Raw genomic sequence first — 17,952 nt, 5'->3', positions numbered from 1 at the left:
ATGATGGGTCTGAATGTGACAGCAAAATGGGTGGTGGTGGGATCCTGGTAACTTTCTCATAGAGATGTTTGCAGCTTACTGTGACAGCCCACCGGGCATGAGGTGGATTTTCAGGAGGTTGAGGCAGATGTGACCACATGAAGATGGGTGTGATTATACACAAACTGAAAAGGATGTGGTGGGCAATGGGGGAGGGGTTATCTCCCAATTATCCAAGAGTAGGATGTGAAGCCAGCTACTGTGAATATGGAGAGTTGGTGGGGTGGGATCCTGCAAAGTGGTTTCAGAAGAACAGTGGGAGAAGGAAGATAAAGCTGGTAACAGCTAAAACGTAAGACTAGTGGGAAAAGGAGATGGCGAAGTAGCAGGGATGGGAAGCTTCCAAATGACAAAGCTGTAGGCCTTGGGAGACTGGATTTTATACTGTTAAGGGAAACCACCGGATGGTTTTGAGATGAGGCACTACATCATCTGATGTACATCTTAGAAGGACCATTTTGGCCATTGTACAATGTATGAATGGAAACAAGTTAAGAGGCAACTGCAATCATTCAGAAAGGAGACAGGGCTTAGAGTAGGGTGAGAACAGTACAGATGATGGTAGATGTGTTAAGTTTCCCTCTGGTAACTTTTCTCCCAGTGAAATATGAAGCAAGAACATCAACTGAGAGAGTGGCTGGATGGGTAGATAGGATCATACCCTTATTTATATATTGGAAGGGTAGGATAAAAGGTGAAAAAATTAAGTTATAAAAATTTGTTTTTTAAAAAAGCCTGCATTTTTAAGAAAAGGCTTACATTTTTTTACTGTATTCTATTTGGAGCATTTGGAGACTTCTCTTTACTGCATTTTTTTAAAAAAATCTTTTTTTTTTTTGAGATGGAGTCTTGCTCTGTCGCCAGACTGAAGTGCAGTGGCATGAACTCGGCTCACTGCAACCTCTGCCTCCCAGATTCAAGTGATTCTCATGCCTCAGCCTCCCGAGTAGCTGGGATTACAGGAATGCACCATTATGCCTGTCTAATTTTTTGTATATTTAGTAGAGACAGGGCTGGGCTTCGCCATGTTGGCCAGGCTGGTCTCGAACTCCTGACCTCAGGTAATCTGCCCACCTTGGCCTCCCGAAGTGCTGGGATTACAGGCGTGAGCCACCGAGCCCAGGCTATATTTTTCTTGATAAAAGATCAGCACACTCAAATCCTCCTCCCAATGAAGTAACCACTTCATTTCTTTTTGAACTCATTAATTTCTGCAATTTTTGTTTGATGCGTCAGTAGTTACTGACACTCTTCTCTGTCCACCAGACTCTCCCCCACCCTCCAGGGTTTTCAGCTCTGTCAAATTCATAATGCATCTCTGTGTGTGTGCATAAGGATATACACTTGTACAAAATTCAGCCCATATGACAAAACCATTTTTACAAATGTTTGCCTTTTAAAACAAAAGGTGTGTCATATATTTTTATTAAATCATAGAAACATTTGTATACAAATTTTTTCACTTTGGGAAAACTGGAATATTAAACAGCTGGGTAACAAAACAGTTGAAAGATACATCTCACTTTAAATAGAAACAAGTTTTAAGTTGTCACATTTATTAAAACAAAAAAAGTTGAAATAATTGGTAACAGGTTGTTGACTTTTTTTAAACCTTTAGACCACAGAAATAATATGTCTTATAAGCCTCAACTTTAAGAATGTTTTTTATTACTTACATCAACCACGAATTTAAAAGATAGTTAACTTGAATTCTGAATACAAAATCAACGTCCTTGTAACTACACAGGCTTTTAGAATACTGTAAATGCTGAATTTCAGGAGATGGTTTCATTCCACAGGACTGATTAAACTTCCTTTCTACAATGGAAAATGTATATAACAGTGTGGAATATATTTCAGAATAAGTTATATATTAAGACATACAATATGGCAATAATGTCCTACTTTTTTTCCTACCAAGTAAATTCAAAAGTTCATCCTAATCTTAAACATTTATAAAAGGGTGAAGACTGAGGGATCCAGTGATACGGAAAATACACAACAACCATCAGAACCACATTATCTATGGCAGAATATGTACAAATGTTCCTGCCAAAATCATGCTTGCATTCATTCCACAGGTGACCAAAAATAACAGACTTTGAAGTTCACCAAATGAAAATGAGCGGTGATTTTGACATTTAGGTCATCACTTGTTCTCCTTCTGAGCAGAGATCCAGAGGTGACACAGTGCAATATCTGCACTCACACCAAACACCACATAAGCACAAATTAAATATTATCAAAATATTTTTAAATTAAATTGAAGACCATTATTTGAGTGCATGAGATATTTTCCCCTTAGCTTCTTGAATGCATGTTACAGAACAAGAATTAACAAGGAACATGTTAGAGGCCAACCCAATCCTCTGAGAACTCCCTGGGGTAACATATGAGACCTTTGGCGCAGGGCTGAGGGGAGGGACAATTATCCACTCCAAATACAGTGATGGTCTCAAAAAGTCAGTCTTCCAAACTCAGGTCTGGATTTCAAACTAATTGAAGAAGGAACTGAAAATGCTATCTTTGGGACTGGTGAGTCTTCCTCCCCAGGACACTTCTTATCCAAGACCCTTAACACTGCAAGCCTCATTTAAAGCCACCCCCAGGTCCTGGGCCCACTGGTGTCAATATGCAGACCTGGATCTGTCCTAGGGAACATGTAAACAAATCTGGGAAAAACTGCATTTCTGCAAGTTTTCCTTGTATCATCAGTGAAAGACCTCTTGGACTAAGAAAAATGATAGGAAGGGCTGCCCCAGTGTCATCTTCCCACAAGGTTTGTCTTTTGCTCATTCTGCTGTGGAAAACTATAAAGTCAAATCAAATAATTTTGCCTGACTCACCCCAAATGATATTGAAGAGAAACATTTCTATGGACTACCTTATTCCTGAATTATGAAAAAAGCTTATCTGAGCATACTTAGTTTGCCATCTTGTTACTGGAGGTGACTTGGAGATGAGGCCAGGCTTTTGTGCAGGTTGGGATTCTGGCTGTGTCTGTTTCGACTGCGAACAGACGAAAACATGGTGTTGCAGCCTGGTACTTTGCATTTGTGGAGCTGCCGGAGGTGCACAGTTTTGTAGTGGGCCCTAAAGGTCCCTTTGTTACTGTAGGTCTTTTGGCAGAGATGACAGGTTATGGGCAACCCAGAAGGCAAGCTAGCAAGGCTCTGGTCAGCCTTCTCCATCAGGACACAGATGGGGTACTCATCTTCCCCAGGGACAAGGCTTGACCCTTCACAGTTCCCATCACTGTCCTCCATAAGCATAGTGCCTTCCTCACTCACCCCGTCAGAGTCCCAGGAAGAATGGCTGCTACTCTCTGACTTCATGCTTGACGTAGTGCTCAAATCCAGGATGGTGCCCTCGCTCAAGGGGCCAGAGTTGTAGCTCTCCAGGTTGGCACTGTGGACTTGGGTTATTGGGTAAACCAGACTGCCCATTCGACTTGCTCCTTTGAAGATGACAGATGTCTGGGAGGCTTGCTGTGTAAAAGCCACATCCTGATAGGCTTCCTTAGCCACATCTTTCAGAAGGTAAGCTGTACGGAAATGATCTTCACTGCTCTCCAATGTTTCTTGGCTCAATGCTTTTTGGTGGAGGTTTAGGTTTGAGCTGTGCCTACAAGAGTGAAAAGATGGTTAGTAATGGGTTGGGTTGTTTTAGAAACAGCCATCATTCTGAGTGGAAAGACTTGGTAGATACCAGGAAAAACGTGTGGTGTGGGAGCACCGATGATAAGGGGGTAGGCCCCCATGGGATGTAACACCTGTCTAGTGGATACAGGCCCACTGTTGTTCACTGCTTGTCAGAAGTTAGTGTTCACCAAGAAAGTCGACAGTCTGGAAACTGAGAATATGTAGTCCTGATTTCCACTATCTGTTTGATATACTTTCTGTACCTTATGTACTTTCTATACATGAGCTCACTGTTTCAGAGCTGCTGGTTTGACATACCCCTTCTTCCAGGAAGCTTTCCTTAACTTCTCATGGTGCCCTCCCATGTGCCCACAGCAGCACTTCTCTCACTGTAGAAGTCATCACATTCAACTGTAATTGCCTGTTTCTGGTCTGTCTCCCAGAATGGCTAGACTACATCAACTAGATCAGTTTAACAGGGACACTGGAACCAGGAGATCCCAGGAGAAAACTGGTCACAAACTATAAGGAACTAAGAAGAGGACTTTATTTCAATGAAATCAGGAAATATTACCTTCTGGGGCTGCACTGTCCAATGATAGCCACTAGCCATATATGGATACTGAACACCTGAAAAATGGCTAGTACCGTATGTTGAAAGGATATTTTGAATATACTGAAGTTAAATGTTATTAAATTTTATTGCATCTGGTTTCTTTTTTACTTTTTTACAGTGGCTATTAGAATATTTAAAATTTCACATGAAGCTTGCATCGTATTTCTATTGGATAGCACTCGTCTAGAGCACTGACATACAGTGCTCTGTATGTGAGAATCCGATTGGCTATAATTGTGTGTGTATGTAGTTTAGTTCATATTTGTAATGTTTCACTATCCTATACCAGACAGAAGTTTTGCAAATGCAGCAGAATAAGCATACCACCAATCTTCTACCCAATGATTACTCTCGAAGGACAGATAATGAGTATCCATTATGACACATACCTTTTAGTCATGTTATCATTTGGAAGTAACTTGTAAATCAATGTTGGTCTTCCTCAGAAATCCTCTGCTAACTTTTGACAAGCAAAAACAGTCCTTACCAAGGGGGTTACAATCTTAAAGGTGATGAGAGAATTATTCCAAATAGAGAAAATACTCCCCCAATACAAATCGGAATTTATGGCAGAGTCAAGTTGGGAAAACACCTTCACCAAAATAACTAAGAATTGAACTTTCTAAATCCCTGAAGACATGTGTGTGGGAAGCTTTATAAAATGTACAAAATCTACTGTTCAACTTCCATCTTCTATTCCCTTACACATATTTTCTGGACATAATCAGAATTATACTCCCAGATCACCCACTTTGCAAGCAGCCCTTCTTAACTCCAACTCTGCCCTGTGATTATGTCAGCATTCTGGGTTGAAGAGGCTGGTACATGTCGGCAGAAAACCAGACACTGGGTTGATATACAGGTTCCAGTAAATACAAGTGGTTAAAAAGGAAGACAATCACTTTTATTGGAACCTTGTAAAGAAAGGTCCCTACCGGAACAAAGCAAACCTCTGGGCCTCATACTCAACTCCTGAGTATTCCATGCACACTAATGGCTAACTTGTGGGCTCTCTCACTCCTCTCAAGCCTTAGTGGGTTAGATACATTTCCTGAGGTGCCATGTCCCCTGAGACGAGTAACTACAACAACTGTAAAAACCCTCTGGATCATGTACCAGGCTTTGGTTTCTAGGACTCTGCTAATCCTGTACTCACTGCCCATGTCTCCATCTCTTCCCTTCAACCCTACAACCTCTACATCTCTCCTCCAACTCTTCCTCTTGGCTTCTATTTTGATTAGTTCAGACCAGTGATTCTCAAAATGTGTTCTGAGCACCCCTAGTGATCCTGAGGTCTTTTCGGGGGGTTCCTGAAGTCAGAGTTTCATAATACTAAGATATTATTTGCTGTTTTCACCTTGTCTCATGAGTGCACAGTGGAGTTTTTCAGAGGCTACGTGACATGATTTTGCAACAGAACATATGCAGAAGCAGATATGAGAATCTAGCTGTCTTCTATGAAGTCAGACATTAATGAGATTTACAAAAATGTAAAACAAAGTCACTCATCTCACTAAATTTTTGCTTTGGAAAATGTAGTTTTTTTTCATAAACATGTTAATATATAAAGTTTTACAATTAAAAAATTTTTAATTTCTAATATGATAAATTTTGATAGATATAACCCAAATAAAGAAAAGCTCTTGAGTAACCTTAGGTTTTAAGTATTTGTAAAGGCGTTATAAGACCAAAACGTTTTAGTTACTGGTGTAGACATATCCCTTCTTCCAGGAAGCTTTCCTTAACTTCTCAAGGTGCCCTCCCATGTGCCCACAACAGCCTACATTTCCTTCACTCACTGCAGAAGTAATCACATTCAACTGTAATTACCTGTTTCTGGTCTGTCTCCTCCACTACAGAAGGCCTCTGTGGGCAGGGATTATGTCCCCAACACCTAACATAGACATTTCTTAATATTCACTGGGTAAATAGGCATCCAGGGTGCTGTCCCAGTCCCTTCCTGATGGGTCTTGGTAACTGTTGCTGGCAGTAGCAGTGGCTCAAAGAGAACTTAGGTGTCCCTACAGGAATGTGGTTCTCAATCTCTGACTGAGAGAAATGGTGTTAGGTCTGGACCTGCCCACAAAGTCAAATTTAAAATACTGTAACTTAAATCAGAGATTCTAGGTAAAATGCATTTCAAGCTCTAGACTAATTCGTGGTTTTAATTTATAATGCAAGATGCTTTCCTGTTGTGGTGGGGGAAGGCTTGGATCTATTAGTACAAATAGGTCAGAACATAAGGAAATATTAAATCTATGAAAAAATAAGTATCAAATGAAAAAGTATCTTGAATCCAATATGCCTTCTAATTTAGTAGATATTGTAGGATAGAACAGTATCATAAATATCAAAGATAATATGACCAACATGATTGTCTCTTTATAACAACAGCTTATTCACAAACAAACACTCCTCCTCTTGGAGGCTGAAGGAGAAGGACTGGTTCACTAATTAGGGTACCTTGGTGGTTTGGTTCAACATCCTATCAGTAGAAACACTGATTTAATATAAACATTTAACTAATATCTCCTGTGCTCTATCCTCTTTGCTAAAGACAATGAGTATGTTCTTATGAGCCCTGTCCAGGAATGTGTGTGGGAGTCTGTACATTTTCACCCTCTTAACAAATTAGGCATTACAACTTGGACCAAGTGGTGGTGCTGAACTGCTTCAAGTCAAGCTTGTTTCTGCAAATGTAGCATTTTAATATTCAGTGTACCATTTAGCATTTATCATATTCCATTTCATCGATAGGCAGCTGATCTTTTCCATAAGCCTCCTGGGGCCATCTTTTGGTATGCTTGCTCTTCCAATTTATAGGCTGGGGAGGAAGGTGACCTGAAGAGTGGTTAAGTGACTCAAGTTCATGAAGAAAAGCACAAGCAAGACAGTAACACCAGTGCTATCCCCACAGTGATGAGATACGCTCTATACCGGGGGTCTTTGTAAACAGTTTGCCTCTATGTGTGTCATGAAAACTCAGGATCTTTCAACCAGAAATCACAGTCCCTGAAACAACCTGCCAACTACCTTTTATTCTTTTATCTTAATAATTAAAAAACTTTCGATCAAGCAGTGATTCTTCCTTTCAAATGTAGCTCGGTAACTAGAAATAAAGGAAAATATTTTATTCTATGGATTTCATATTATCAAATGAAAATGAGTCAAGTTTTGAGACGCTATCGTGGTAATTTAAAAAGCTCCCTTCTCACTCTTATTCAAGTAGTTATTTACGCTTTACTCAACCTGCTAATGTGACAACTAGTTCATGATTTTTTTCTTTTTTTTCTTGTTTGAGATGCAGTCTCGCTCTGTCACTAGGCTGGAGTGCAGTGGCGTGATCTCAGCTCACTGCAATCTCCGCCTCTTGGGTTCAAGTGATTCTCCTGCCTCAGCCTCCCCAGTGGCTGGAACATGACTACAGGAACACACCACCACACCCAGCTAATTTTTGTATTTTTTAGTAGAGATGGGGTTTCACCATGTTGGCCAGGATGGTCTCGATCTCTTGACCTCGTGATCTGCCTGCCTTGGCCTCCTAAAGTGCTGGGATTATAGGCATGAGCCACTGCGCCCGGCCGTAGTTCACGATTTCTTATCCCACACCCTTGGGGCTGGATGTGTTTCTGAGTTCAGAATTTCTCAGACTTCAGACAGGCAGAATGATGCATATAATGAAACACTGTTAATGCCTTATAATAAATCCATTACTATCTGTACTATATATATATATATATATATTTATATATATATAAATCTGTACTATATATATATATATATATATATATTTATAAATCCACACAAAAGGAGATTAAAGAAGATTACAAATAACCTCACATCACTCCAGGTCAGGTTTTGCAGCCAAATTAGGTTAGGTTTTTGGAAGTCAAAATTCATGTATGTTGAAATATGAAAATTCATAGAACAGTTTATCAAACTGTAGCCCCCAGAATAGTAACACCAGCATCATCTGGGAACTTGTATTCATGAATGTTGAAATATGAAAATTCATACAACACTGTTTCTCAAACTGTGGCCCCCAGAATAGTAACATCAGCATCACCTGGGGACTTGTTAAAAATACCAACTCTCAGGCCTCACCCTAGACCTAATGAAGTGGAAATTCTAGGGTGGGGCCCATAAGTCTGTGTTTTAACAATTCTCCAGGTGATTCTGATGCATGTTAAACTTTAAGAGCCACTGCCTTAGAAAACATGATTGCCTACAGATGCCTTACCTGTCTCTGCTCCTGCGGGAGGGAAAGGTAGCATTACAGCCTTCCACTGTGCATGTGTGCATTTCTTTGACATGCATATTCTTATGATGCATTTTCACACTGCAAGCATTTTTAAAGGTCTTCTTGCAGATGTCACACTGGAAGCGATTTTCTTCTATCTGCCTTGCTAATGCATGTTGACCCATGTGCTCCAGTTCTTTAGAATCTTCAAGACAAGGAAAAGCCATTCCCCTGTTGGACAAAGCACTGAAGAGTCCCCCAGTCAGCAGGCGCTGCTGCAGTTCCATGTAGTCAGGAAAAGGAACTTGGGGCTCCATCCCAGGTGTGAAGTAGTGTTCATGGCCACCATCCTCGACCTCCCTTGGCACCATGATCAACGCTGGTGTCTGCTCAGTCTCCCTCTCTGAATTGTGTGTGGCCTGCTCAGGGGTTCGGCTGATGGCTCCACTGGACTCAATCACTGATTCACGATGGCAGGGCCTCTCTCCTTCAGGGAGAGGCTTCCCTAAGCTTCCTGACTGTACGTGCTGCTCCTCAGATACTCTGTGTGACTGAGGACTGCAGGCCTCCCGCTCATCTTCACTGACCACCTGTAGGGGCATGTCTTCATCTGAGCTGAGGTTATGTCTTTTCTCATTAGCTATTTCCACAGCTTCTTTCTCTATTTTGATAGGCATACTGGACTTCCTGGATTTCTTCTTGGGAAGGGCATCAAATGGCATTTCATTTGAAACGAGCTGTTCTGGGATTGAAGAGGACAACAGCGGGAGGGAAGGCAGTATCCCAGGCGTGTTTGCTACCTCGGCAGGTGTGGCTGGACTGCGGTAGAAAGGAAGGACTGGCTGGACTGTCTTTAGGTTGGGAAAAAGCACACCATTTTGCCCAATGTTTGGGTAGGCTGGCTGGCCTTTGGAATCCTCTCCTGAACCAGGGTAGCTGGGAGGAGGCCTACAGTCTGGGGACGTCACTGTGAAACCTGGGCACTTGTAGTTCTCAGAGCTGGCCAGGTTCAGGCTGTTCCTGAGGTCTTTGTCCCGGTTATTTCTGTTCATTGGCATGTGCAGCCGAGGGTTAGGGTTGGCGCTATGGCGATTCCGGCTCCTTAGGGAGCTGAACACCATGTTACACCCTTCGATGGTGCACTTATGCTTGATCTTCAGGTGGACGGCATTGTAGTGGATTTTGAGGGTGCCTTTGTCATAGAACGTCTTCTCACATGCGGTGCAGAACACTCGGCCCTTCTTTGTACCAAGGCTATTCCTCTCAGGCTTCACTTTGGCCTCAGGGGATAACTGTGTCCTTTCAAACTTAGTGACAATGTTATATGATCTGGAGTCACTTAAATGGGTGCTGTCTTCTTTTTTAGTAATAGCATCTGGACAGTTTAAACACTGATCTTTTTCAACCTGAAATGGTGTGGAACTGGAAGTTAAGAAGCTGCTGTTAGGGAAGGGCCCATGGACTTCCTGTCTGGGGTCCTGACTTTGGTCATGACCCTGCTCCAACATATATTGTTCGGGCAGTGACCCTATCAGTGCAGGAGGCAGAGGGTTGAAGAACTGGAAAGGCAGCATGAAAGTCATGTTGCTTATGAGGTTCTCAAAGGGGTGTATACTGCTGGGGTTTCCTTTGTCCACAGGAGTGGGGAGGCTAGAATTCCTGTGGCTGCAGCTCTCAATGAAAGCCCTGATATCTACGTTTGCTGTGGAAGGTGGTATGATAATGGATTGCTCTTCTTTCTCTTGAATTGCCATGAGTTCAACTATAGATTTAGTCTCTCCAAAACGAAGGAACTGCTGCAAGGTGGCCACTTCTTCCTCACTGGTCATGATGCTCCAGTGATCCAACACCTTTCCTGATGCATCCTAAACCCAAACCAGATGTTAGAAATGTGATTAATTTACAACTCTTTACCCTTTCCTCTAAAAATGTAGTCCACTAGACTATAGGATACTTTTGTGCATATAAGGAAAAGATGAACACAGGGCTTTGGGGAATTTAGTCCCTGCTTACCCTACTCTCCCAGGTCAGAAGCTTTGTGCAGACCATAAGCTGCACAAATATTAGCAGTACTCCTACAATTGGTGCAAAAGAGACAAATAAAATCACATTACTCAAGCTGAAGTCAGGGAAATGTAGTGATTATTTTTCACCTCATTTCAGACCAATTGCTTGTTTTGTATTAGATGTAATAATTTTCCCTACTAAAATTAAAATAGGTATCATTTGAACAATAGTAACTTCTTTATCTAAAGAGGATAGATGGAACAATCAGGCCGAGATACAGCTCAAGTGTTCATTTGCTGCAAGTTTAATAATCTTCCTAAGCAACTAACATCAGAAAACAAATGAACTTGTATTGATCTATTGCGCACGTTCACAAAGCACAGCTGTAATTACACTGGAGTGTTGGAGATCTTTCAAACTCTAGCAAGGCCTAACTTTCCCCAAAACTACAATAAATATTTTATCACAGAACGTGTATTTGATGGCCTACTGAGATTTTTCACAGTGCATGTAAGAGTTCTGAAGATGATAAAGAATGTAACATCATAAATTTTTCATGCACTAGAGGTTCAAGGTAATTGATTCCATATTTTTAATCTTAACACTAGAAAGCAAGATTATTAGGATGATTAAATATTGATCTATGTCATAACGTAAGATCATAATGCTACTCTACATAAACGGTTGTTTCTAGTCTGCTGGGGGTCCTGCACTAGAGGTGAGCAAACGTTTTTACAGGGAAAGATTATGGTCGTTTGAGTTAAAAAGAAGTGAGTACAAATTCTGGGTCTGCCACATACTAGTGAAATGACTTTCAGCATGATTTTGAGGCACTCTGAGCCTCTAGTTTTTTGACTGGAAAATGGGGATAATATGCCTAACACTTAAGATCATTGGGAAAGGATCTAGGTCTATAAAATTGTTTTTAGTGTTCATTTTAATTACATGGCCTACCTTAGTAAGACTGACATCTATGCTGGTCTTGGAAATATATTCGCCTCCCATTTCATTGAAATCTTTACCAAACTTTAACATTTTCTAGTGTAATGGCAAGAAAATACAATGCTGTAGCTGTTTCATATCTTAAAGGAATGATGCTTCATCTCAGGAAACATGTTCTTTGCTTCTAAAAACACCTTGACAGCCTCTTTGGAAATGAAACATGAAGCCTACACACTCAGCATGATCTGGGAACAGAGGTAAACTACTCTGCAAAATAAAGAGAACAGAGAGGATGAAGGGCTTGGAATGTTGGAGAAAAGAAGAGAATGTATGAAGATGCCAAAAGAAAACTGGGGTGTGGGGAGGGAAGGAAGGAAGGAGGGAAGGAGATGTGCATATATATATATATATATACACACACACACACATATATGTATATATATATAGAGAGAGATTGAGAATGAGCAAATGCATACATGAACACAGAAATACCATAAAAAATGGAGCCTAGGAAGGAAGAACATCAGTGAGATGGCAGAAGGCTTTAAAGCACAGGAAGGTGTGCTATGAAATTATAAGTTGTTTGCTTTGTGATTCTGTAAGTTCCCTTTCTCAATTCCAAACTCTCAGTAAAATCTGATACAGACAGCATCTTGTGTTAGTAACTAGTTTGGGACTAATGAAAGACATGGAGGCAGCACCTGAAATGGGGCAAATGGTTTATTGTTGAAAAGGTAGTTTAGTAAAAGCCAAATCAGAGAATATGTAATGCTCCTAAAGCTTCACAGATACCTTGGACATCCCCCAAGAACATGAGGTAGGGGCTTAGGCCATTAGAAAAGAAGTATTAAAGGGAAAGATGGTCACCAAGGGCTGTAGCATTGGGAGGTAACTGGGTTACGTCAGTTATATGGGCACAGAAAACACCGTAGGAGGACAATGGTCGTGGTTACTGTACCTGCAGCACGTATCCACGGATGTAATCCTGAAGTGTCCAGTCCAAGGCATGGAGGATCTGGAGAACCTCATCTTGCTTCAACACACTGAAGAGCCGGTCCAGTAGGATTTTTAGGCGAACGGGGATGGCCTGAGTCCCATAGAGCATGAGGCTGCTAATATCAAACACCACATTGGACTGGACAATCTCCACCTGGCTTGTTGGATACATGGAGGGGATCCTGAGCTTACTTAGAGCTGAAAGATCAAATTGAGGAAATGTCATTTAGAAAAGTTCTAATTGTAAGAGAAACACTGCAAAAAAAGTAGGTTAGGACTAATTCTTGGTTACTTGTTCCACAGAAAATACATGAATATACAAATGATTAAATACCTTAATAGCTATGAAGCTTCAAATTATTTACAGGAACTTCTAAAATAAATGAACTAGCTTGGGACTTTTCTCCCTTTCTTGTGGCCTTGCTAAGGAGAGAAATAGTCACCAACAAGGAAGGAATAAGGAAAAGGGGTAAAAACTGAGGTGGCAGGTGCATAATCAAGAGGATGGATAATCAGGAAGCATAGAGTCTGGGGGTAAAGAATCTGGGTTTGGGAATCTGAGAGATCTGGGTTTGAGTATTAGTTGTGGGGCTTTATATTTTCCAGTTGTGGGGCTTGACAAATTAACTTCCTGAAGGCCACAATGTCCAGTGTAATAGCCATCATTCACATATGGCTATTTACATTTAGATTAAATTAAAATTAAATAAAATTTAAAACTCCATTCCCCAGTTACACTTGTCGCATTTCAAGTACTCAGTAGCCACAAGTGACTACTGTAGAGTTGTCAGATTTGGCAAATAAAAAAAGATGCCCAGTTAAATCCAAATGTAAATTTGAGATAAACAATGAATGGGTGGGATATACATATACTAAAAATATTCATTGGAATATACCTAGGTTAAAATATGATCGTCGTTTATCTGAAATTTAAATTTAACTGAGCATTCTGTATTTTATCTGGCAACCCTAGCCTAGAGGCTGTATTAGATAGAACAGAACATTTCTATCATTACAGAATGATAGCACTGAAGCACTAGTTTCTACATCTTTAGATTGAGGTTAATAAGACACTTCCCATATAGAGTAGTTAAGGTTCAAGACTCTTTGAATCTTAGCCTGTTACCTGGGACATGCTAGTAACTTACTAGTTTACTAGTTAGTTGTCATTCTTAAGATATGAAATCAGTTCCTGAATAACTCTATAACACTACAGGCCAAGAGAGGGTGAAAAATAAAGTTACCGTGGGCCACCCATCCATGCTTGCATTGGTCACACTGACGGTGGTTTATTTTCCCGGGTTTGAAACTTTGGCAACTACAGTTCAGAGTACAGCTGATAGCCTGAAAAAGAGAAGAACACAGGTATGTGGAGCATATAAGTGATGCGTGAAACATTCATCGTATTTCAAACAAAACATATGCCTCCATTCGGCAGCATTTATTGAGCAGTATGTGCCCACCGTGTGCCAGGCCCAGAGGTGTACATTGTACTCTGGAAAGATGAGCAGCCAGCCCTGCACTTGGAGACCATGAACACATTACACAGATATTCCACATTCAAGAATGAGCTTAAACATCAGAACTTTTTCTAAGAAAAGATTATGGTTTAGAATGAATTATCCTGCACTGTTATTAAGGTCATAGAAAGGGTAAACATATTTTCACCAAATTTCTAAGTTGACCAAAGCAGCAACCCTGGAAAGTATACAGAAGCTGTCTTGGAACAAGTAAAAGGGAGAATGACCTGAACTGAGAATAATCTACATATAAAATTTATTTTCCCCCACCCACAGATATGGTAGAAGCTGAAAATACAAATAAGATTTGAGAACATGTAATAGCTGACTATACTGAAAATGATTCCCTGACATCACTCACTGAACTACGTGACTGTCAGAGACAAACACAGGCTGAACAAGCCTTGCATCAACGCCCCTTGCATGTTATGGTGCCATGTTTTATGTGGGGGTACAGAGTGTACAAAAATGTAGAGAGGTACATGTCTAACAAAGTTCTAGTACTAAAAACAAAGCTTCGTCTGGGCGTGGTGGCTCATGCCTCTAATCCCAGCACTTTGGGAGGCCGAGGTGGGTGGATCATGAGGTCAGGAGTTCAAGGCCAGCCTGGCCAGTATGGTGAAACCCTGTCTCTACCAAAAATACAAAACTTAGCCGGGCGTGGTGGCGCATGCCTGTAGTCCCAGCTACTCGGGAGGCTGAGGCAGAAGAATCACTTAAACCCAGGAGGCCGAGGTTGCAGTGAGCTGAGATCATGCCATTGTACTCTGGCCTGGGCGACAGAGCGAGACTCCCTCTCAAAACAACACCACCACCACCACCACCACCACCACCCACAAAGCTTCACATACATTTTTAAGATGAGTTCCTCAAAGGAGATACAGTCCTGAAGAATATAATCTATTATTAAACAGAAAAAGCCCTCGAAGCAGCTTTGTCAGTGAGGTTTCTGGGAAGACCTGCTGGGTAGAATCTGTATGATTCATGAGAGTCTTGAAACTGGAAAGTGTGTGTGTGTGCGCACGCACGCGCGCGCAAGAGCATCTGGAGGAGGGATAAAAAAGCCTTACAATTAAGGGTTTAAACCTCTAATCTGCCAATCAACGGACTATGTGGCCTGCATTGGGGAGAGGGAAGGGAGAATCTAGCTGAAGACTTGGGAAATTCATTTTAAGGAGTATATGATCAGTCTGCACTTAAAAATTGGTTGCTGGTGGGATTGTAAAATGGTACAGCCACTTTGGAAAACATTCTGGCAGTTCCTCAAAAAGTTAAACATAGAGTTACTATATGACCCAGAAATTCACTCCTAGGTATATACCCAAAATAACCAAAAACATATGTCCACAAAAACTTGTATATGAATGTTCATAGCAGCATTATTCACAATAGCCAAAAAGTAGAAACAACCCCAACATCCATCAACTGATGAACAGATAAACAAAATGTGATATATCCACTCACAATTGGGTACTATTGAACAATAAAAAGCAATGAAATACTAATACACGGTGCAACATGGATGAACTTTGAAAATATATGTGCTAAGTGAGAGAAGTCAGGCACCAAAGTCATGGATTGTATGATTCCATTTACATGAAATGTCAAGAACAGTCCAATTGATAAAGGCAGAAACCAGATTAGTAGTTACCTGGGGCTGTGGAGAGTGGGGTATGGATAACAAGTGACTGCTAGTGGGTAGTAGGAGAGAGTGTGTTCTTGTTTGGTTTGTTTCCATCTTTGAGAAAAACAGCTTTATTGAGATACAATTCACACATATATAACTCACCTGTTAAAAGTGTACAATTCAACGATTTTTAGCATATTAACAGAGTTATACAACCATCATCACAATCTAATTTTGGAACATTTTCATCTTCCCCAAAAGGAACATGTACAAGAATATGGTAGACACATGTTTTCATTTCTCTTGGGTATAGTCCCAAGAAGAGAACTACTGGATTGCACAGTAACTCTTGTTTAACTTTTTAACAAACTGCCAAACTTTTCCAAAGCAGCTGTATCATTTTACATTCTCACCAGCAACATATGAGAGTTCCAATTTCTCCACATCCTCAACACTTGTTATTGTCTGTCTTTTTGATTAGAGCCATCCTAGTGACTGTGGGTGGGATCTCATTATGGTTTTGATTTGCATTCCCCTGATGGCGAATGGTGCTCAGCATCTTTTCATGTGTTTATTGTCCATTTGTATGACTTCCCTGGAGACATGTCTCTTCAGATCTTTTGCTTATTTTTAAATTGGGTTGTTTGCCTTTTTCATATTGAGTTATACAAGACCTTTATATATTTTAGATACACGTGCATTACCAGATACATGATTTGCATACACTTTCTCCCATCCTTGGGTTATCTTCGCTTTCTCGATGGTATCCCTTGAAGCACAGAAGTTTCATATTTTGACCTCGGTTTCTTTTTGAAGTGATGAAAATGTTCTAAAATTAGATAGTACTGATAGCTGCACAACTCTGTGAATATACTAAAAGCCACTTGACTGTACAATCTATAAGTTAATTTTATGGTATGTCAATTACATCTCAATAAAAATGTTATTAAAACACAGACCGAGCGCAGTGGCTCATGCCTATAATCCTAGCATTCTGGGAGGCCGAGGTGGGCGGATCACCTGAGGTCAGGAGTTCAAGACCAGCCTGGCCAACATTGTGAAACCCTGTCTCTACCAAAAATACAACAATTAGCCAGGTGTGTTGGCATGCACCTGTAGTCCCAGCTACTCAGGAGGCTGAGGCAGGAGAATCACTTGAACCTGGGAGGTAGGGGTTGCAGCCTGGGAAACAGAGCAAGACTCTGCCTCAAAAAACAAAACAAAAAAATGAGTGACCCTGCTTAAACACAGGTTAAATTTTTCATGATTTGATTGTCTTCTACCATTTATTTTGGACTAGAACGGGTTTGAACACAGCTGCAGCTAGGCATTTTCAGGTGATGTGGAATAGGGCTGTTCATAACTGAGGTGTACAGTAAATACAACAGCATTATCTAATCCATTCAAGAGGCTACCAGAAAACAGGAGATGTGGGAGAAAAGGTTTTGCTCTTGTAAACTGTACAGTATAATAAAAAGAACTCCATGTGATTACACTGTCTCACTTTAATAATGCATGCATTCTCAAGGGTGATGCTATCATCCCCAAACGAATAAAAATTGGTCTTGGGGGGTGAAAGAATTACTCTATGTATAAATACAGATGTACATACATACACAAACCTACATCGCAATGGTGTGATACTAAAATTTCATTGGAGAGTCACAATTAAGAAACAATGTCTAAAATCTCCTTAGGTGTGGAGGTTAATGGAAAAAAAATCAAGAAACACTGCTCTAATGACAGAAATTATTTTACTTTTTGGTTACAGAGCTTCAACTTGTATATACATATACAAATGTATTAAATACATGAACAGTTTACATCTATATACATAATTATATAGTTACCTTGAATGTAAGTTAAAGGATAAAAGTGAGTGATGGTTGAATTTACATTACACATTGTCAAAACAAAATTCTAAAAGGCACCATTAACTTAGTTTGTAGTACACCTAAAATGTTGTCCAGCATCTCAAATTTGGCTGCAACCCTCTGAACATCAGCTCACGGATGAACCAATTATTGCTACATTCCCAATAGCACCAGTATTAAACCTGTGAAATATTTTGCAATCTTGATTCTATAAATATCATTTTATAGAAAATTTTTAAAAGGGAGAAAGGTTCTTATTTTGGATTATACCCCTCAAAATGCCATTCCTTTTGTTAAAATTTTTATTTATTTATTTATTTATTTATTTATTTATTTAGAGACAGAGTCTCACTCTATTGCCCAGGCTGGAGTGAAGTGGCACAATCTCGGCTCACTGCAACCTCTGCCTCCCAGGTTCAAGTGATTCTTGTGCCTCAGCCTCCTGAGTAG

At 40.4% G+C, this 17,952-nt stretch overlaps 1 protein-coding gene across 2 annotated transcripts in view; it reads right to left on the bottom strand.

The window, feature by feature from the left end:
- Nucleotides 1-1,447: 1,447 nt before the first annotated feature.
- The window catches only part of BNC1 (basonuclin zinc finger protein 1), a 28,985-nt gene continuing 12,480 nt past the window's right edge, over nucleotides 1,448-17,952 (bottom strand). For both annotated transcript variants that reach the window (XM_015142893.3, XM_001111612.5), the window contains exons 2-5: nucleotides 13,726-13,825; nucleotides 12,444-12,679; nucleotides 8,537-10,401; nucleotides 1,448-3,663 (exon numbers count right to left, since the gene is read on the bottom strand). In XM_015142893.3, the coding sequence (XP_014998379.3) occupies nucleotides 2,979-3,663; nucleotides 8,537-10,401; nucleotides 12,444-12,679; nucleotides 13,726-13,825 (2,886 nt within the window). In that variant the 3' untranslated portion in view covers nucleotides 1,448-2,978. The remainder of the gene's footprint in view (nucleotides 3,664-8,536; nucleotides 10,402-12,443; nucleotides 12,680-13,725; nucleotides 13,826-17,952) is intronic.

The sequence above is a fragment of the Macaca mulatta genome, chromosome 7 (genome assembly GCF_049350105.2).
Source record: "Macaca mulatta isolate MMU2019108-1 chromosome 7, T2T-MMU8v2.0, whole genome shotgun sequence".
Taxonomy (NCBI): domain Eukaryota; kingdom Metazoa; phylum Chordata; class Mammalia; order Primates; family Cercopithecidae; genus Macaca; species Macaca mulatta.
Note: the sequence above shows the minus strand (reverse complement) of the source record. Positions and strands in the feature narration are given on the sequence as shown.